At 42.5% G+C, this 22,981-nt stretch overlaps 1 protein-coding gene across 1 annotated transcript in view; it reads right to left on the reverse strand.

Annotated features, from left to right (window-relative positions):
• Nucleotides 1-4,512: 4,512 nt before the first annotated feature.
• Nucleotides 4,513-22,981, reverse strand: part of chm (CHM Rab escort protein) — a 130,008-nt gene continuing 111,539 nt past the window's right edge. Inside the window, exons 14-15 of the mRNA XM_078211667.1 lie at nucleotides 9,673-9,842; nucleotides 4,513-5,962 (exon numbers count right to left, since the gene is read on the reverse strand). Coding sequence (XP_078067793.1) covers nucleotides 5,651-5,962; nucleotides 9,673-9,842 — 482 coding nt within the window. The 3' untranslated portion in view covers nucleotides 4,513-5,650. The remainder of the gene's footprint in view (nucleotides 5,963-9,672; nucleotides 9,843-22,981) is intronic.

Here is a 22,981-nt window from a genome sequence, read left to right on the forward strand (position 1 = left end):
CAGAAATATATACTGGGCGAAAACAAAATGTTTTGTTCATTCCGGCCTTGGGTGAATGCCTGTGTGGAGTTTGCACGTTCTCCTCATGTCTGCGTGGGTTTCCTCCCAATCCAAAGATGCGCAGGTTAGGTAGATTGGCTGTGCTAAATTGCCCCGTAATGTCACAAGATATAAAGGTTGGGGGATTAGCAGGGTAAAGACATGGCAAGCCTGGTTACGAGTTGGTGCAGACTCAATGGGTCGAATGATTCTTATGTATAGAGATGGAATTTACATCAAAGCTACGCTTTTTCTAAAATTTCACTGATATATAAAAATGGGTTTGAAATTAATGGTGTAGACATAGAACCCTGCAGTGCAGGAGGCCATTCAGCCCATTGAGTCTGCACCGACCACATCCCACCCAGGCCTTATCCCCACAACCCTGACACTAAGGGGCAATTTACCATGACCAATACACCTAACCCGCACACCTTTGGACTGTGGTAGGAAACTAGAGCACCCAGAGGAAACCCACACAGACACGGGGAACATGTGCAATGTGCACAGAGTGACCCAAGCCAGGAATCGAACCCAGGTCCCTGGTGCTGTGAGGCAGCAGTGCTAACTACTGTGCCACCATACATCCCAACACGTTGAAAGATAAATATCTTCAAATAGAATTGGATTAACTCAATGTTTTCATGCCAGGTAGAATGAAACACAATTTTTAGTTAATCTCATTTTTCCCAAATCGCCTGCATTGCAATTACACTGCACTTTATGGTGGTTTCTGTACCAATCTTGTTGATAGAAAAATTGCCTGCATATCTTATTTGCCTATGCTACGTAAAAGCTGGCAAATAGAACCATGGAAATGTTATGGTGCAGAAAGAGGCCATTTGGCCCGTCATGTCTGCACCAGGCAAAAAAAAGAAAAAGTAGCCACTCATTTTAATTACAATTTCCAGCACCTGGCCTATAGCTTGCAGGTGACAGCACTTTAGATGCAGATCGAGGTACCCCTTAAATGAGTTGAGCATTTCAGCCTCAAGCACCAAATTAGGCAATGAATTCCAGATGTCCACCACACAGTCAAAATGTTTTCCCTCATGTCCATTCTAATCCTTCTACCAATCACTTGAATCAATGTCCCCCGGTAATTAATTCCTCAGTTAGGGGAAATAAGTCTTTCCTGTCTACCCTATCGAGGACCCTCAGTTTTGTACATCAATTTTTACCAAAAAAAATTAGGTCACCCCTTAGCCTGAAGGAAAACAACTCGAACTTATCCAATCTCTCCCCATTGTTATCCACTTTTCCATCCACCTTCAAGGTGTCTCACTCCCTCAACCCCACTCATTATGTTCCCATTTAGAATATTCCCTGCTTGGTTTACCCTCCCTAAATGCATTACCTCGCACTTTTCCCGACTGTATTTCATTTGCCACTTCTGTGCCCACTCAACCAATCCATTGATATCATTTTGGAGTTGACTCCGCAGATAGTGAAGCAGTCCATGTCCAAATGCAACAAGACCTGGACATTATCCAAGCTTGGGCTGGCAAGTGGCAAATAACTTTCGTGTCATGCAAGTGCCAGGCAATGACCATCTCCAACAAGAGAGAGTCTAACCATCGCCCCTTGATAATCAGCGGCATTACTATAGCTGAATCCTGCTCTATTAACATCTGGAAGGTTGTCATTGACTAGAAACTGAACTAGACTAACTATAAAAATACAATGGCTACAAGATCAGGTCAGAGGCTGGGAATCCTGCCGTGAATAACTCACCTCCTGACTCTCCAAAGCCTATCCACCATCTACAAGGCATAAATCAGGAGTGGGGCAGAATACTCTCCACCTGCCTGGATGGGTGCAGCTCCAATGACTCTCAAGAAGCTAGACACCATCCAGGCCAAAGCAGCCCATTTGATTGGCACCATCTACAGTCACTCCCTCCACCACCCATATACAATGGCAGCAGTGTGTACCATTAACAAGATGCACTGCTGGAACTCACCAAGACTCGTTGGACAGCACCTTCCAAACCTATACCTCTCCAAGTCACTCACCATCCTGATTTGGAACTATATTGCCGTTTCTTCATTGTTGCTGGGTCAAAATCCTGGAACACACTCTCCAACAGCATTGTGAGTGTGCCTACAGAACAGTGACTACAGTGATTGAAGGCAGCAGCTCAGTACCACCTTAAGAGCGATGAAGGTTGGCCAAGCCAGTGAAGACTACATTCCTTGAATTGATAAAAAAAACTCACCTCCGCAACTAGAATATTTGCATCTTCCCTCTCTTATTTAAAACAGAGAGGAAGTACTCATTGAAAGGTGGCACAGTGGCAAGCATTGCTGCCTCATAGCAATAGGAACCCGGGTTCAATTCCCGGCTTGGGTGGCTGTGTGGAATTTGCACGTTCTCCCATGTCTGTGAGGGTTTCCTCTGGGTGCTCCAGTCTCCTCCCACAGTCCAAAGATGTGCGGGTTATGTTGATTAGCCATGCTAAATTGCCCCCTCGTGTCAGGGGTTTATTAATTTGTAGGGCATAGGGCCTAGGTGGGATTGTGGTTGGTGCAGACTCGATGGGCTGAATGGCCTCCTTCTGCACCTTAGGGATTCTATGAGAACCCTGCCCACATCCTCTGCATCAACCCACAAGTTACCACGTGATAGGCCCTAATTGGGAATTCAGTGCAATTCACAATGACACTTTTGATACTAACTGTAATGTTGATATGAGGGTCGACTTCTCCCACTTGGATCATTAGCTTTCATAATAAAAATTGAGACATCTTACTCTCTTTAGTTCTCTTGCTCTTAATGTACTGGTAAAACATCTTGGAATTGTCTTTGATCTTAGCTGCCAATATTTTTTCGTATCCTCTCTTCACTTTCCTATTTTCTGTTTTTGCTTCACCTCTGGATTTCCTATACTCATCTAGGCTTTTTGCTGTATTAAATTTTATAATACAATAGGAGTGCATTGCTGTCCTCTGCCATGGTACGTCACTTACTGTGATGTTCCTAACGATGATGCAGAACAGGGACTCACCCAAACCAGGACCTGCTGAGACCTTTCAAAAACTTGAGGGGCAAAGGGCCCTGAAGAAGTTGGAGAATGAGACTAACAATTTAATAGAAAAATGTAAAAAAAGGTGATGTTAAGCTGTACAGCACACATTTGGGGCGTCGGTCTCAGAAACTCACGTGGAGTGTTTTGTATGCAGGTAGGCTGTATAATCGAGTGGCAGAACGTTTCAGCAAACCTACCTCAGAAGCAGTTTGAATGCTCAGGGAAATTACCTCTCACCACGCTTTAGCAAAGGCAAACATAAATCATTGACACACCGACTTCCTTGGTTAAAAAAAAAACCTACACAACACCACTCAAATCAAAATTTTCCAGGAGATTCCAGGTCAACGTTTCACTGGATTCCGAATAGAACAAATGAATTACAAAAATGAACCAGAATAGGACAAAGATTTAATTAATCTAAATTGGGAATTCAGTGCAATTCACAATGACACTTTTGATACTAACTGTAATGTTGATATGAGGGTCGACTTCTCCCACTTGGATCATTAGCTTTCATAATAAAAATTGAGACATCTTACTCTCTTATTGTAAAATATTCAAGTGTGAGTTACTGTTGCAGCTGAATCTAACATCTTATTGCTTTTCAAATACGAATCTGATCATCTGAATGTTTTAATTAAATTAAAATTCTCTTTGATCTCCATAAGGGACAGCACTTACCTAATATGCCAGCAATTGTGAATGTTATGTTAGAGTACAGCCCGCGTCTTGCAGCCTATCAACATTTACTGCAATTTCTCACACAAGGGGCACCTTTCGAATGGATGCACTATCCCACATGCAATACACATTTGCTATACATAATGCCTACAAAACTGATACTGTCGAGCTAAACCCCTCATGACCAAACTGAATTGTTCATGTCTACAACTTTATATCTTAGCTGAACCCAGCTCTGTGAAAAGATCACCTGAGGAGAAAATTGGAACATTAAATATTCTTAAAGGAAATATTGCCTGGGCAAAGTCAGGGAGGGTAAGGGAGAAGAGGTAGATGTAGATATAGCACAGCAATTAACAGGAAGAGAGATGCGGACAAACAAAAGGGAAAGGAAGGGAATGAGACAATAATGACAGATTCCCAACATTCCTCTTGAATAATCTCCGCATTTCACATAACCTTTAAGTAAGCAATATAGAAATGGCCAGTTCCAAACACTAATTAATGCTTACTGAACAGAACTACATTCATCAATTTATCAAATATGACACTTATTTCATTTATTTGTTTTAGTTTATCGAATTGCTCCGAAGTCTAATTATGGAGGTAGCCAAAAAATGCGATTGGGTTTTTGAATTTTTATAAATTCAGCAATGGGAATTAAGCACCTCATGTTTTAATTTTAAAAGAAACCTGTTGAAGAAATAACATCTGAACCAAACAAGAAACCCTATTCAGTGCACTTAAATATACCATAGGCATGATTTTTGCAACATTTTAATCACTTTTGTTTACATAAGCATTAAATGAGGTGTATTTTCACAGGTTATTGCACAGTATATGTTTTTGATATTGGACACATTACTCATGGAAAATAGTACCTTGATCTGCAAAACATCTGCTGTTCCATCACATATCATTACAGACCCATTTGATTTTCCACTGAGAAAATTGTTTGCACCTGCCACTGCTTTCTGAAGTATATTCATAACATAACATTAGCACTTAATATTTTTTTCCAGTAAACAATATTTCAAAATGTTGAATGGTTTGTACATTTCTTGTCAAAAGAAATATTTTCCACCATTTATCATGAATGAGTTCTGCCCAATTCTTTGGAAACTGTATTACTGTGATTAAAACATTCCAGCAAAGCAAGCTATAGCTTTGATTTTATAAACCTTAATTGTCTTTAAACATCCACGTGCTTGCAGTGAAACTTATTTTGGCATTTATTCACCTGACCTCATCCTAAAGATAATTCGTGTCAACAGACCTCAATAATGATTCCTATTTTGGCGTGTGGGGGTGGTGTGTGTGTGTGAGGGTGGTGTGTGTGTGCGGGTGGTGTGTGTGTGCGGGTGGTGTGTGTGTGCGGGTGGTGTGTGTGTGCGGGTGGTGTGTGTGTGCGGGTGGTGTGTGTGTGCGGGTGGTGTGTGTGTGCGGGGGTAGTGTGTGTGCGGGGGTAGTGTGTGTGCGGGGGTAGTGTGTGTGCGGGGGTAGTGTGTGTGCGGGGGTAGTGTGTGTGCGGGGGTAGTGTGTGTGTGTGAGAGAAAGAGTGACAGAGTGTGTTGGACCCTTGTGTGTGTGCTGGAACCGTGTGCGCACACACGTGTGGGAGAGGTCGTTGGGGAGAAGAAGCAATGGGGAAATAGGAGCAGCATGTGGATAAAAATAGGTCCATTTGTAAGGACTGCTTTATGCAATATAACATAGCATCTGCTTAGGTTAATTATTCAAAAGTTGTCCGCTGAGTTAGGACAGTCAATTGTGTTGTATGGTGTAAAGGTTGCACTCTATAATATTATTGTATGGTATAGTAACAGCATTTTTCAGTTTGCTTCAATACAATTTGGAAACAATACCAGCGGTCATCATTTTGATTTTTAAAAAAATATATTATTCTTCATTCTTTGGCATTTCGGTTGCATCATCACACTTCAGAGTTTGAGTGTCAGGGTTGGACATTTCTGATTCTCTGTCTATTTCATTATTGTCCAATGATTTTACCACTTCATTGTGACCATCTTTTGTGGGATCAGATTCTGGGGAGGTATTTTCTTTTACTTCAGCTGCTTCTGACTCTGGACGAGTTCCAAAACCAGCATTTTCTGGTGACGCACCATCACCATCGTAAACAATGTCTTCAGGATTCGGAGCTGCGGGACAGAACTCTTCCCCAGGACAGAGCTGATGAAAGATATCTTCTGCCTGGTGACAAGAAAAAGCAAGTAGACACTGAATGTTGATCTGAACACAGTCATTAGTATTGCTGAAAAAAAAAGTTGTCAAAGCTTTTCGTCAGGGGTAGCAATAACTTTGTACTGATTGGTTGGCAAGTGGACTCTAATTGGTAGGAGCATTGCCATGGAGAATGAACCAGTTGATGGTGACTGACAGTTAACTGCCAAGTATTGTTTGAAAGTTTAAACCAGGCAGCTTGACTGATTGGTCAAGGCATTGCCCTGAGGTATGAACCAGCAAATGGCTATCATTTGTTTTGTTTAGCTGAAACAGACACAATGCATGTACATGTTCTTTCTGTCTGCAAACATTTAATGATCTGAAGTTTACAGAGGGTGGAGGCCAGACAGGATAGCACCAGAATAGTTAACTCAGGGGGTGACAGGGGTAGAGATGGGCAATGCCGTGAAGATGAAAGTAGGTTGGAAACTCAACATATGTACAACAGGATAATGAAGTTGCTATCTGTCTCTCAATGCACATGGCTGTGGCCAAGAACCGAGTGAACTCAATGCAAGTGCATGCCTTTTATAGCTAAGGTTAAAGTCAGCAATCGTAATCTTCTCATCAGTTTAAGAATAAATGTTAAGCTAAACACACAGTCAGATAGAATGGCAGTTGAGGAATAGAGAGCTGAGTTGTAAAGAGGTAGAGCAAGGAGTCGTTGGGATATAGGTTGAAGCTAACCTCATATTTACAGAGGATGTCATGAGGAAGGAGAATGGCCAAGAATAAACACTGGTAGAAATGTTCTGGCTATAATTGCATAGATAAGAGTAAAACCAAGTCAAGGCAATCCCACCAAGCCAGACATGGGGCGGCACAGTGGTTAGCACTGCCGTCTCTCAGTGCCAGGGATCCAGGTTCAATTCCCAGCTTGGGTCACTGTCTGTCTGGAGTTTGCATGTTCTCCCCATGTCTGCGTGGGTTTCCTCCGGATGCTCCAGTTTCCTCCCACAGTCTGAAAGACGTGCTGGTTAGGTGCATTGACCCAAACAGGTGCCCCAGTGTGGCGACTAAGGGAATTTCACAGCGGCTTCATTGCAGTGTTAATCTAAACCTACTTGTGACTAATACATAAATAAACTTTAATGGTGGAGAGGTGTTAGGAGGAAGATGGTATGGTTCAACTGTCCTTCATTCAGGTACTTAAATGCCAGCAACGAGCAGCAGTAGATGCAATTAAACCTTTTCCTGTAGGCCGTCAGCATTAAACTGTGCACATGTATCCATTTACATATCTACCAATACAACAGCAAGCCTAAATCAAAGTTATCACTTCAGAAATCTGAAAATGGTACTTGACCCACACAGACAACCTTGCACCAATGCAGAGACCAGCAGCATGCTTGAAAGGATAAGAAGGCATGAAGGGCAGGCTCCTCAGAAATATGGGCTGATTTTAACCCATTTAAAGCTCTTGCAAAGTGTCAAAAGCAGGCCCATGGGTTTTGATTGACACTGTTTTTAATGGTGCCTACACATGACCATATTACACCAGTTATACCAATACAGCAAACACGTTGGGGAGGAGCACAAAACCATACCTTCATTGAGCAGCCATTTGGAGTACCAATGCCAAGCGTTTTGATTATGGGCTGTTGCAAATTGGAACAGGAAGGCAAGGATGCAAAACATTCATGCATCATAGATAAGCTACCATAGGCAGCACACACAAGCAAGAGATTCTTGTCCAGTTTTTGCAGTGAGCTTCACAATTGTACACATTAATCACAGATTTTTCATCTGTTTGCTGAACACCATTGCACATATTTACCTTTATTTTTCAACAATTAACTTCATGCAGATCGAGAAACTGTAAAATGTGTTTATATTTATCTCTCACTTTTTAACGCCACCAGAGGAGAACCAAAGAAGAACTTCTGAAGTGTAGTCACTGTTGTCAGAAATGTGGCAGCCAACAAGAGCACGGCAAACTCCCACAAACAGCAATGTCCAAATGACCAGATAATCTTTTTGCAACCTAGACTGAAGGATAACTATCAACCAGGATACCAGGGATAACTCCCCTGCTCTTCTTCAAAGTGGTAACCTGGGATTTTTTTATATCCATCCGAGCAAGAAGATAGAACTTAGCCTTAGTGATTCAGCTGAAACACCATCGACCATGAGGCAATGTTCCTTCAATACTGCACTGGAGTGGCAACCTTGTTTTTTGTGCTCAAGCCCTGGAGTGGGATTTAAACCCAGAACTTTGTGTCTCAGAAGTGAGAATGCTACCAACAGAGCCACAGCTGACACGTAATACATTTTATTTATTGTTTTATTCTATATTTTTGCAGTTCCAATTTCACCTTTGGTGCAATAAAGCTCTCTCTAATGATTGTTTACATACTGCCCTCATTGAAGAAACACTGCTGCAGAGTTGATATGCAGATAAAATTTGTATCTACCACCAATTTTAATGCAATAAAATTTACTGGGCTCACTCATATTTTTACAACTATTCTACATGGTATCTCACTCACACCTGGAACCCAACCTGATCCCATCTCTATTGGTTTTACTTATCTTCAGCACTCCATGCCAAGCCCAACAATATCCAAGCATCAAGATAAAAGCAAATCACTGCGAATGCTGGTATCAAACAAAAACAGAAAATGCTGGAAATTGCAGCATCTATGGAGAGAGAATAGAGCTAATATTTTGAGCCTGGATGACCCCTTGTCAGACCTTTGTCGCATTGGCCCTTGTCAATATCCAAGCATCATTTTTAACTCCAATTTTCTTGATAATGGTACGTTTCCAGCTGCCACTTTGCTTCCTTTACTTTGCAAATAAAAAATTCCCTCCTCAGCTTTGACCCCCAATTTCCCCAAATTTCTCACTTGCTTTTTTGCAGTCAGACTATTCTACTTTATTTATTTCTAACTGCTATAAGACTCTTCAACCACTTCTTAACTTTTCAAAAGACATAACCATTGTTTAACACCAAATTATGCTGTGCTATTTTAAGTTCTCAGCTAATCCAAACTCTCGTTTTTCCTCGTACGCTTTAATAACCAAGCAGGTATTCAAGTACTATGGTCAATGTAATGGAAAATTTACTGCAATTAAATAAAATGAATCAATTTTACGTATTTGATGACATGGTTATCTATTACAAACAGAAAGCACAGTGCAAGTTATTAGATTTTATTTGACATCCATGAAAAACATTTATCTATCGATAGGAGGCTGGATTTAATTTCCTAGCAGAGTTAAGACTATTTTAATTCTCATCTCAACTCATTGCCAGCGCTTTTGAATTCAAAAGGTTGTGGGTTCAAACCCTACTCCAGCATTTTAGCGTACAATCACTGCTCCCACTTCAGTGTAGTACGGATGGGAGAGCTGAATTGTCAGAGGTGCTGGCTTTCAGATAAGATGTTAAACCAAGACAGGTCGAAAAAGATAGATCCCTTAACTATTCAAAGAGCAATCCATCTCAGGTCCTGGTAAGTTTATATATCAACAAACAGAACCAACAAAATTAACTAACCATTTAATTCATTTAATTTAGCACATGCAAATTGACTGGTATAATTGCTTTTCTTTAAATGGTGATGGCACATCAGAAAGGTAAGTCCATGGCTCTGAAAGCCTTTGGCACATCCTGAAAGCAAGAAAGGCACAATGTAAAGAGTTTGTTTTAGGTGTTTTTGATCTCACTGTACCTGCTTAACAGACTGGTCAAATCCAAGAGCAGCATCGGGTCCACAACAGACAAATACATTACTGGGAAGGCCTTCGTATGTGCTTCTGTCAACTGCTGATGTATCTCTGACATTGAAATATAAAGCCCAAAGCACTCTTGGTTTCTCTTCCACTTCACATTCATGACAATCTGAAAGAAAAATAAATAACCGTGTTTGTAATCCAACAGATCACCACACATCTAAGGATATGTATATTAGAAGGATCATCATCTCTCGGCTTCACTTAAATGTTTGTTAACAACATACTGATAGTGATGGAAAAGGACGAGTGTTGTCCAAGGGTTAAGATGCTAAATTGGGGGTGGGGGGAGAGAAGGTTAACTACAACCAGATTAGCCAGAATTAGGCTTTGGAGGCTGTTGTTTGGGAGAGGATGTTTGACGGTAAATCTCCATTTGGCATGTGGGTGTGTTTTAAGGAGCAGTTGATTGGAGTGCAGGACAGACATGTGCCTATGAAAAGGAAGGACATGAAAGGCAGGATTCAGGGACCGTGGATGACCAGGGAAATTGAGAGTCTAGTCAAAAAGAAAAAGGATGCATACATGAGATCTCGGCAATCACAAACAGATGAAGCATTTGAAGAATACAGGGAAAGTAGAAAAGAGCTCAAACAGGGAATTAGGAGGGCAAGAAGGGGGTCACAAAATATCCTTGACAGACAGAATTAGGGAGAATCCCAAGGCATTTTATACATATATTAGGAATACGAGGGTAGCTAGATAAGAGTTGGTCCACTTAAGGACAAAGAAGGGAAATTATGTGTAGAAACGAAGGAAGTGGGTGAGATCTTTAATGAGTACTTTGCATCGGGATTCACAAAGGAAAGGGATACATCAATTGATGGTGTCTTGGAGGGGTGTGTAAATCCTTTAGAACAAGTCATCATTATGAGGAAGTGTTAGGTGACTTAAAAAGCATGATGATAGACAAATCCTTAGGGCCAGATGGCATCTATCCCAGATTACTGATGGAGGCAAGAGATGAAATTGCTGTGCCTCTAACAGAAATCTTTGTTTCTTTGTTGGCCACTCGTGAGGTCCCAGAGGAATGGAGGATAGCCAATGTTGTCCCGTTATTTAAGAAGGGTAGCAAGGATAACCCGGGTTATTATAGGCCAGTGAGCTTGATGTCAGTGATAGTGAAACTGTTGGGAGAAGGTTCTTAGGAATAGGATCTATACACATTTGGAACTGAATGCTTTTGTTAGCAACAGGCACGTGGGAGATCATGTCTTACTAATTTGAGGTTATTTGAGGAGGTGACAAAAATGATTGACGAGGGAAGGGCTGTGGATGTTGTCTACATGGACTTTAGTAAGGCATTTGATAAGGTCCCTCACGGCAGGCTGGTGCAAAAGATTAAATCTTATGGGATCAGGGGTGAACTAGCTGGATGGATTCAGAACTGGCTTAGTCCAAGAAGACAGAGGGTAACAGTGGAAGGGTGCTTTTCTGAATGGAGATCTGTGACTAGTGGTGTTCACAGTAAGAGTTTTAACAACACCAGGTTAAAGTCCAACAGGTTTATTTGGTAGCAAATACCATTAGCTTTCGGAGCGCTGCTCCTTCGTCAGATGGAGTGGAAATCTGCTCTCAAACAGGGCACAGAGACACAAAATCAAGTTACAGAATACGGATTAGAATGCGAATCTCTGCAGCCATTTTTCTCTACAGCAGATTTCCACTCCATCTGACGAAGGAGCAGCGCTCCGAAAGCTAATGGTATTTGCTACCAAATAAACCTGTTGGACTTTAACCTGGTGTTGTTAAAACTCTTACTGTGTTTACCCCAGTCCAACGCCGGCATCTCCACATCATGACTAGTGGTGTTCCACAGGGATCAGTGCTGGGACCTCTGCTGTTTATAATATATATTCATGACTTGGAAGAAAACGTAGCTGGTTGGATTAGGCAGAGATTGGCAGAGTTGCAGATAATGAAGAAGATTGTCAGAGAATACAGCAGGATATAGATTGACTGGAAAATTGGGCGGAGAAATGGCAGATGGAATTTAATCTGGACAAATGCGAGGTGATGCATTTTGGTAGATCCAATTCAGGTGGGAGTTATAAAAAGAATGGCAGAACAATCAGGAGCATAGTGACACAGTGAGATCTGGGAGTACAGATCCTTAAAAGTGGCAGCACTGGTGGAAAAGATGGTGAAGAAAGCATATGGCATGCTTGCCTTCATCGGACGGAGCGTCGAGTATAAAAGTTGGCAAATTACGTTGCAGTTGTATAAAACGTTGGTTAAGCGACATTTGGAATAGTGTGTCCAACTCTGGTCACCACACTACCAGAAGGATGTGGAGGCTTTGGAGAGAGTGCAAAAAAGATTTACCAGAATGTTGCCTGGTATGGAGGGTATTAGCTATGAGGAGAGATTGAATAAACTGGTATTTTCTCCCTGGAAAGATGGAGGCTGAGAGGCGACCTGATAGAAGTTTATAAAATGATGAGAGGTATAGATAGGGTGAACAGTTTGGAAGCTTTTTCCCAGGGCAGAAATGACAATTCCCAGGGCAGAAATGACAAGTTCAAGATAAGGGGGGGGGGGGGGGGGGGGGTGCGGGGGAAAGGTTCAGTGAAGATATGCAGGGGAACTTTTTTTTTAAAACACAGAGGGTTGTGGGGGCCTGGAATGCACTGCCAAGTGAGGTGGTTGTGGCAGTTACGTTAACCACATTTAAGACTTATCCTGATAGGTACATGAACAAATGGGTAGTAGAGAGATATCAGTGGTTGGTCTAGATAGGACAACGTGATCGGTGCAGGCTTGGAGAGCCAAAGGACCTGTTCCTGTGCTGCATTGTTCTTTGTTCTATTATTTAATAAGAGAATGTAAAATTCACAAGACAGTTAAATACTACAATATGGGCAGAGGGCAAACGCTCCTTTGCCGGAAGTTGCAACCAAGGAGATGCATCTAGATAAAACTATGTAACTGTCAATTTCTTCATAAAATTCTGAAATATTTATAGGAAATATAAATTAAGATTGGTTCCAGGAAATGAAGTGAGTTAAAAACAAGCAAATTACAAATAAATCACAGACAGAATTCTCCGGCTGTTCACGCCAGTGGGATTCTCTGCTCCTACTGCAGGAAATGGAGATTTGACTGAGCGCCAAATTCTCCATCCTCGCTGGTAGGAGGGCATGAACGACCAGAGAATTCCGGCCGGTAAGTTTAGATTTTAAAATACAATATACAACTATCTCAATGCAATAATGATTATTATCATCATGGTTAGAGTGGGAGAATTCACTTGAAGGAAACAGAGACTGAATGAGTATATTTGGGAATTTGGTTCAAAGTGGGATTTTAATGCACAGGGGGAAAGTGGTGCTTTAGATAAGATTTAAAACCATAGAACCCCTACAGTGCGGACAGAAGCCATTTTCCAAAAGGGCATTTTACCCAGGCCCACCCCCGAGCAATCCCATAGATTTACCATGGCTCAACCACTTAGCCTACACATCTTTGGACTGTGGGAGGAAACCGGAGCACCCGGAGGAAACCCACGCAGACACAGAGAGAAGGTGCAAACTCCACACAGACAGTCACCCAAGACTGGAATCGAACCGGGGTTCTTGGCACTGAGGCAGGAGTGCTAACCACTGTGCTGCCCATTAACTGCAAAAAGTAGTGTGCTGAGTGGGGAGTTCGGGGAAGGCTGAGGAGGAGGTGCTATTTTCTTATACTCTTTTTCAGCCTCCAGTATTTGATTTCCACTTTGGTATGGCAGAAGGAGCAGGTAAATCAGTAACTGGTATTATTAGAAACTAAACTTCATCAGTATTGTAGAATTAAGTGGCAGTGCCAAAACCTATTGGGAGGTCTAGGCTTTATTAATTATAAATTAATTAATTAGCAATTATTAATTAATTAACACACATTGGAGATGACAGGGCAGGTGATCTGATGTGATTGCAGGATGTGGGAGCTTCTAGATACCGGTGAAACCAAGGGCAAACATATCTTTAGTAAGTGTTTGTGGCTGCAGTAACTTCTGCTCCAAGTTATTGAGCTGGAGGCAGAACTGCAGACACAGCAGGGAGGGGGAAAGTTACCTCAATACTTTAGTCCAAGAGAAGGTCACAATCCTTAAGGTAGGATTTTTGGATGTGGTCAGTGGTCAGAGATGGGGGTTGGGGGGCGGTTGGGGGAGCCATTACTTAAAGTGAGGTCAGTAAGGGTATCCAGAGGGCAGCAGCCTCAGCCTTCACAATTGTCCAGCAAGTTTGAGGTCTTTTTAAACATTATGTGGATGAGTGGGAGCTGCAGGGTGGATGTGCAAACTAGCCATGGCACGATGGGACAGAAAGCTACTCAAATGAGGGCAGTGACAAGGAATCTAGTGGTCATAGGGAACAATATAGTCAATGGGATTTACACTTTATTCCTCAGCAAAGAGCATGAGTCCAGGTGCTGCATTGCCTGTGTGGTGCCAGGATTTGAGACATATAAGCATTGCTTAGGAGGAAACTTGCTCCAATATCCATGAAGGGGGCAGAGAGAGCAATTTGAGGAAGCAGATGATAGTAGGCAATAGTAGCAAGGATGATCCTAGAGTAACAGATGCTATGGTAGAGGAGATGGGGCCTTATAAAGCTTTTGGTAGTCAGTGTGGACTGGACATAACTGGATAAGCCAGTTGTCCGCTATGAATGTTCTATTGTGATCTTAAATATGAGGGAGAGAAGATGAGGACTGTACCAGATGGACAGACAGCAAAGGCTTTGCTGGGGACAAAACTAAGACAATGGCTAAGCAAATCAACAATGTATTAACTGCAACAAATTGAGGCCAAAATGTGAGGCACTTGAGGGCAAAAGTTCAATTTCAAGTTACTTCAGGTAAACACAGATGGAAGTGGCGTTGGATAGAGGCATGGGTACAAGGAAGTTACCAGTTTTAGTCTTTTCACTGATCGAGACAATAGGAAAACTGTGGCCAAAGAGATGACAAAGAAGGTGATGGACCAAGTGCTGGGAAGTGGGATTAGAATAGACAGGTACTTGATGGCTGGTGAAGAGACGATGGGCGGAAGGTCCTTTCTGTGCTGTAAAGCTCTATAGCTATGACAAACTCAAAGGGATGGCCAAGATAGGGTGTTTAAATGGAGAAAGAATCCAAGGAATAGTTTGGTGTGCGGGTAGGCAGAGAGGCCAATGGAGAGTAGAATGGTAAGGTGGGGGCTGCTACTTGTAAGGAGACAGTGCACTTATTCAAGCCAAAGATGATGGTAAGGCAGAGGAAGACAGGAGTAGTGAAGATAGACATTGAGATTAGAGGGGACAAGAGCATGAAAGTGGATAAGTAAAAAGGTAACTGCATCAGCTGCCAGGATGAGGAAAGTGAAGAGGTTCAAAGAAAAACAAAGGTTCTTGGGAGGTGAGATTCAAGGTCAGTAGGGGTGCAATACATGCGCAAATGAATCAACCACCATATACCCATCCTATATATCTTTTCATTGAAGTCACTGGAAAGGAAAATCGAGCAAAGTGTCTGACAGGCTGTCGCTTTGTCTCCAAGCATTTTATCACCCTACTGAAGTTGAATTTCATTCCCTCACCCCCACCCAGCATCTCGAGTAATGAAGGAAAACTGCATTTCTCATTCTCATTGAGAACAAATGTATTTCGTGGGGGCCTCAAGTGATCTGCCTGTAGGTCATCATGGTAACACAGGTAGCGATACAACAATTAAAGCATCAGTTCACGCCTTACACTGATGTCCTCTCCTAATTAATATGAAATAATGGGAATGTTTACATTTATATTTTCATCTTCATTTTCTTTTACAAAAATAACTGGCATCTTGTGTATACATCATGTTGAAGTAACTGCATGAAACTATATACGAAGGTTTGAACACAAATAGGAAATCGTAAAAGATCAAGGAAATACCATATCTAAATCAGCACAAAACTATCAGTTTGACGTATTCTCATGTGCTTAATTCTTAATTACCGCCTTACTGTTGCTGACACACTGGGAATATTGCATTTGTTTAAATCATACATTCTAAAACTTCTGAAATTTCTGTCCACATATGGAGCTGGAAAACACAAAATCAGGGGCACTGATATATTTGCTTAATTTCATATAAATACCAGCTGGACAAAATTTCATTTGATATGCAAAGGCTTTTATCCCCCCCCTCTTCCTCAATTTCCTTGTGATAAGCTAAAGCAATACATCTTAATTCTAGTGGGTATTGTTCAGAAGGACGTGGTTTTCCTTTTCTTCAATGTTGTTTTATTACAGTAGAAACTAAGTCCTCTCTTTCAGGTGCCTTTGTCTTTTTGACCTGCCATGGCCTAGTGCTCACCTGATCTGGTGATTCGTCCTCAATGGCTCTAATAGAATTTGCTCTGACATTTTAATTAAAATACTGCCACTGCCACACACACTGCAATCACAGGCAGATGATAAAAAGGGCAATGTACCAGGTGAAAACGCGTGCATGCCGCATTTGGAGCAGAACTGCACCTGATGTTCCTCGTTATTATCGCTGGTATGTGAACAAAAGAATTTCAATTATGCTTTAAGTAATGTAAATGATCGGCAAAGCTTTTCTTCTTTATAAATGGGCTGCAAGTTTTGCAATCACATCAATCCATGTAACCTGGTAAACATTAGAAGGCATAACACAGCTGGCTATTTCTTGCACAGAGTTTCAACTGGACCTTTGTCGATTGCTGTAATCTTTACAGCATTGGTAAACCAAAAATACCGTTGCAGGTAAATGTTCAATCATTTCTTGTGTTTTCTCTCACAGTTGAAACATTTCCAATTCAGAGGAGAACATAATCTCAAAGTATCCCACAATCTGTAATGATTTCCAGCTAAATCTGACAATTCATGAAAACAACCACTCCACATTATCAAACTAGAAGTGTTAACCCAGATAATTGCTTTTAAGTCTGGAATAGTGAATACCAATTTCCGACAGATAAAATGTACAATTCCAAGTTATAGAACGATAGTACGATACAGAACCGAAGGAGGCCACCTGGCCCATTATGACTGTGCTGGCTCTTTGGAAAAGCTATCTAATTACTCCCACTCCCCTGCTCTTTCCTGTATTAGTTTAATGAGCACATTTCTCAAAACAAGCTCTTAACACTGAACACTAAAGTGATGTTTGGAATGTAAAATGCTGAAAAGGTTCAGAGTTTGTCCTTCAGCATCGAAGATCCTGGATTAGAACTTAGCTTGCAAACAGAAATTGAAAAATGAAAAATCACTCTCATCTGCTTTGTCAGGATGACAAAAATAATTATTCCTGGCAATCTCAATGTAGCTGGAATTAATATGAGTCAGCAGCAAAAAAAACTAAACCTTGTTTCAGCAGTCTCAGCTTAATGAAACCATTTTCAAGGTTATTGTTATAGTGAGCACGCTAAACACCTTCCTATTTGAATATGTATACTGATGGCTTTCATAAGTGCGAGCATGCATGAGTGATGTCACCAGTAGCGTGGGCTTGCGCAAGTTATTAGTGTAGCTACAAGAGGCCTGTGGGATGAGTGGCATGGTGGCACAGTGGTTAGCACTGCTTCCTCACAGCACCAAGGACATGGGTTTGATTTCAGCCCTGAATGTCTGCCTTTGTGGCGTTTGCACATTCTGCGCATGTCTGCATGGGTTTCCTCTGAGTGTTCCAGTTTCCTCCCACAGTCCAAAGCAGGTTAGGTCGATTAGCCATGCTAAATTGCCCCTCAGTGTCCAAAGATGTGTAGGTTAGGGGATTAGCGGGATAAATGCGTGGGGTTATGGGGATTGGGCAGGGGGTGGGCCAGCGTACGATGCTCTGTTGGATCGTTGGTGCAGACTCGATGGGCCAAATAGCCTCCTTCTGCACCATAGGGATTCTATTCATAGCTGCTGCCAGGTTCGACGTCCATGTTGTACTGTTTACTTCATATCTTAGTAAGAAGATTAAACATTAAAATGCGTTTGTCTAGCTTTTGTCAAGTTACCACATATTTTTGGCAATGAGGCAAAAAAAGAAAATATTCAAGTTTCAGCATGGCAACACAAAGTTTTGCACAGTGAGTAGCTAGTTTGCCCTATGAGTGGCAATCAAGGGCTCTGACCAGTGGGTTCATGACTTCACCGACAAAAGCACCATGATTATATTCAGGACTTGACTTTGTGAAAGAGAATGGGGACTGGATTGAATATGTGGAAAGGGTGGAATACTTTCTTGCCAAATGGAATTGCAAATGAATCTAAAAATAACTCAATTCTCCCAAGTTTGTGTGGGGCAAAGACTTACAGATCGTGAAGAATTTAGCAAAAGCACAGAAACCGGGGGACATTTCATTTGCAGATTTAGTTGCATCGTTCAGAATCAGCACAATCGTAAGCCCTCAGCAATTGTCCAGGGGTTCTAGATCCATAGTCATTTTCATGAGGTGAGGCAGTCTGTAGCTATCTTTGTTGCTGAATTAAGGCAACTTTCTGAACATTGAGTTTGGGGCAATGTTGGAAGACATGCTCCAGGCTAGACTGGTCCATGGGATAAATGGGGACAGCATAAAGCATCATCTGGTGGGAGAAATCACACTGACTTTCAAGAAAGTTCTAAAAATTTCTCAGGGAATGGAAATGGCTGCCAACAATGCAGAAGATATTCAAAAAACTAATGGTGATGCACAGGAGAGTGCAGTGCATCAAGTAAAAGAGGCAGCAAACCAAAGGGCAAAAACACTGGAGCATTTCAGGTGTGGGAGACACACACGATACAAATCCATGGACGCTTTCTGTCACTGTTGCAATAAAAAAGGCATTTGGCTAAAAAGTGTTAACAGCAAGTCAAAGACTGGACAGGAAGATTCAAATTCAAGACACCTCAGTCAGCTGCACATTACCTGGAAAGCACAGAGCAGGAAGAGGAGTGCTCCTGCAACATGTTGAAATTGAGTGAGGAACATGGAGAGCCTATCTATGCTACAGTGGAGGTTGGTGAAAAAAGTGACAGTGGAAGTGAACATTGGAGCCTCAGCATCTGCAATCAGTGAAGAGACCTACGGAAAGATGGGGCTCTAAGAAGGCAACACCCCCTTACTCAGGCAGGGATTAAACTTTTGAAGTACATCTGACAGATTATACCCTTGCTTGGGGCATTAGAGATGGACATTGCATACAATAGCCAAGAAGCAAAAGCACAGCTCCTGGCGGTAATAGGGAAAGGGCCTAAGTCTACTAGTGCGTGACTAGCTCAGTAAAATTCCATTCAGTGGGGGTGAGATAAAACATACACAAGTGACAAGAGTTTAAAAGTTTACAGTTTATTTTTTAGTGTCACAATAGGCTTACATTAATACCGCAATGAGTTACTGTGAAAATCCCCTAGTTGCCACACTCTGGCACCTGTTCGGATACACTGAGGGAGACTTTAGCACAGCCAATACCCCTAACCAGCATGTTTTTTCCACTGTAGGGGGAATCTGCAGCACCCGGAGGAAACCCACGCAGACACAGGGAGAACATGCAGACTCCGCACAGACAGTGGCCCAAAGCCGGGAATTGAACCCAGGTCCCCGATGCTGTGAGGCAGCAGTGCTAACCACTGTCCGTCCAAGAGGATGTCATTCAGAAATATCCTGAATTTTTCAAAGGCGAACTGGACACGCTATACGGCACTACAGTTATTTGTTGATCTTCAGGGTATTCCTCATTTTTTCCAAGCCAGACAGTGCCCTATGCCATGAAATGAAAAGTGGAGGATTTGTAGTGACTACAGAGGCTTGGAATCTTTAAGGCCAGTCAGTTCTCAGGCTGGGCAGCCTCAGTTCTTCCTCTTCTTAAAAGTGATGGTACTGTACACATATGCGGGGATTACAAACTTACCATTAATCAGGCCTCCAAGCTGGATACTTACCCACTGTTGTGGGTGAGATCTGTTTTTAACCCCTGCAGGAGGCAAGATGTTCTCAAAATTTGACATAAGCCACACCTACCAGCAGCTCTTGTTACAGGAGGACTCAAAACAAAAAGTGACAGTCAACGCTCAAAGGTTTGTTCAAATACAACTTCCTGATTTATGGAGTGTCCTCCAGTCTGGCAAATTCTCAAAGAACAATGGACAATCTGTTTCAGGGGATTCCTCATGCAGCAGTTTACTTGGGTGACATCTTAATCACAGGGAAAACTGAGCAGCACTACTTCAGCAACCTGGATCAAGTGGTCAGGAGATTTTCAGATCGCAAGCAAGTACATCTTCCAGGCACAGAGTATGGAGTGTTTGAGTCCCAAAATGACAGGGCTGACGAAGAAATTCTAAATCACAGATCATGCTAAATTACGATGGGAAGTTTCTGTCAGACATTTCAACAATGTTGGCGCCATTGTATCTGTTGCTGCACAAAGTGACCCACGAGAAGTGGAAACCAGCACAAAAGGAAGCTTTCAAGGATGTGAAAGTGCTGCTACAATCAGCTGATCTGCTGGTTCATGTGGTTCAAGGCAAGGAATTCATTCCATCCTGCGATGCCTTGCCCGACAGCCTCAGGGCAGTACACTCTCATCTGATCAAGGACAGGTAGTAAAACCTATTGGATTTGCCTCATGCAGAATGACATCAGCCGAGATTGTTATCCACAGCTAGACAAGGAAGGTCTACCATCATTTTTGCTGTGAAACAGTTTCATCAGTACCTCAATGGCCATTCATTCACTATATGTACAGACCACAAGCCACTGACGAGCCTTTTTGGCAAACCCAGGTTCACTTCTCCCACTGGCCTCGGCCAGAATACAGCGCTTGGCTCTCGCATTGTATAACATTGTGTACAGGGAAGGACAATGCAAACGCAGACGCATTGAGTTGTCTCCCTTTACTGGACTTGCCCAAGACACTACCTCCGCCAGAGACAATTTTCTTGCTTGAGTTCCAAATTCTCCTGTGAATGCCAAACAGATTAAGCAGTGGATGGACCAGGACCTTGTTTTATCCCAGATGAGGGGGTTCCTTATGCTGAGTTAGCTGACTGTTGCAGGAACTGATGAACTGAGACCAGATGCAAAGTGGAAAGATGAGCTAAGTGTGCAGGATGGTTGCACTCTTTGGGGGTCTGGAGTCATTGTCCCACCCCCGGTCATTCATAAACCTTGGATGAAGTTCATGAGGCTCACCCAGGTGCCTCCCGGATGAAAAGCTTAGCAAGATCATCCGCCTGGTGGCCGAATATAGATCAGCACTTTGGCGAACAAGGTGAAATCCTGTTTGGCATAGAACATAGAACAGTACAGCATAGAACAGGCCCTTCGGCCCACGATGTTGTGCCGAGCTTTATCTGAAACCAAGATCAAGCTATCCCACTCCCTATCATCCTGGTGTGCTCCATGTGCCTATCCAATAACCGCTTAAATGTTCCTAAAGTGTCTGACTCCACTATCACTGCAGGCAGTCCATTCCACACCTCAACCATTCTCTGCGTAAAGAACCTACCTCTGATATCCTTCCTATATCTCCCACCATGAACCCTATAGTTATGCCCCCTTGTAATAGCTCCATGTCAGATCAGCCAAAAGATGGCGCCACCTGCACCACTACATCCATGGCAGTGGCCTGACTGTCCCTGGTCTCGGCTTCATGTGGACTTTGCAGGGCCTTTTATTGGTCATATGTTTCCAGTCATTGTGGACGCACATTCTAAGTCGTTAAAAGTACACACCATGGGCAAAATCACAGCTCCCATTACTATAGAGAAGCTGCGTCAAGTTTTTGTAATTCATAGCTTACCGAATTCTCTTGTTTCTGATAATGGTACAACATTTACAAGTGATTTGTTCCAAAAGTTTATACAAACAAATGGAATATGCCACGTGCGGACTGCTCTTTTTCATCCAGCTTCAAATGGTTTACCAGAGCGAGTGCACAGGCACTGAAGAGAATGGTAGGCAGGGCCCTGGGAACTAAGATCTCAGTTCTTGTTCCAATATTGTATCACATGACACACAATAGGACTCAACCAACTGAATTACTGATTGGTAGGAAGTCAAAGTCTCACCTGAATCTTCTGCAACCATATGGCAAAGCAAGAGTGGGAAGGAGAAAAAAAACAGAAGTAGAGACATGGCTACCATGCAAGGGAGAGACATTTCAATCCAAAGTCTAAGGAATTTCAGCAATAACCAATGTTGGCTGCCTGGAGTCATTCTGAACCCAAGTGCTCCAGTATCTTTAGTGGCGAAACAAGCTAATGGAAGAACCATTCGCAAAAACCAGGATCACATTTGTTTGTGCCACATGCCTGGAACAATCAAGTGTTCAGACCACACTGCAGAAGAAAATGATGCTGTGAAACCTGGACAGGAAATGATCCTGACTCTGGTCCAAGGAAGGATGAGGAACATTCATTTACAAACACAACCTACTCCGGCACCCACAAGCCCTGTTCCATTGAAACAAACCTCATCAGTGCCGACTGAGTCACCTGTGGTACTGTGCAGATCACAACATAGTCGCAAAGTTCCTGAAAGACTGAAGTATAGTTGAGTGCTAAAAAATTTAAGGGGGATTGAAATTGGAGGGGTGGGGTATAATAGAGAGTGAACTAAGCATCTTCCTATTTTAACATGTATACCAATGTTTTTAATAAGCTTGAGCATGAGCGAGTGGGTAGTGCAGGCTTGCGTGGGTTATTATTGTAGCTACAAGGGACCTCTGAATTGCTGCTGCCAGGTTCTGCTTCCATGCTGTACTGTTTATTTTATATTTTTTGTAAGTGAAGATGATTAAGCATCAAAACACGTTTGTCACATTACCACAGTTACGAGCAAGAGTTAGAGAAACACTATATTTTGTAAAATGCATTTCTGGAACATTCATTAATGCTGTACTGTTGATAGCGATTGGTTCCAAGTAATAGATGTGCCCAACATGTAATTTAGCACAATGCAAAATTACCAGATGTGAGGTGGTAATATGATAAGGATGGCTTATGAAATAAGAGGACAAAACTCTAAGATGAGTAGTTTTGACTTCTTTTGTTTACTTGTGAAGGAGCAACAATCAATGTCCACTCTTGCCCCCCCACCCGATTGCCAAACCCCGATGTCTCCAACCCCGCCCCGCAGTCCCAACCCATCCCCCTGGATGGCCAGCCCCGATCATTCCCTTCCCTCCCTCTCCCAGCGATCCTCTGGCAGAGTGGCAGCATGACCCGACCCGACCCAACCCCACCACCTGGATTGCCCCCAATAAGGCCCCCCAAAAGGCCCTGTCCTGGCCCTGCTCCCTTGGCATT

Source organism: Mustelus asterias, chromosome 4, assembly GCF_964213995.1.
Source record: "Mustelus asterias chromosome 4, sMusAst1.hap1.1, whole genome shotgun sequence".
In the NCBI taxonomy this organism is placed as follows: domain Eukaryota; kingdom Metazoa; phylum Chordata; class Chondrichthyes; order Carcharhiniformes; family Triakidae; genus Mustelus; species Mustelus asterias.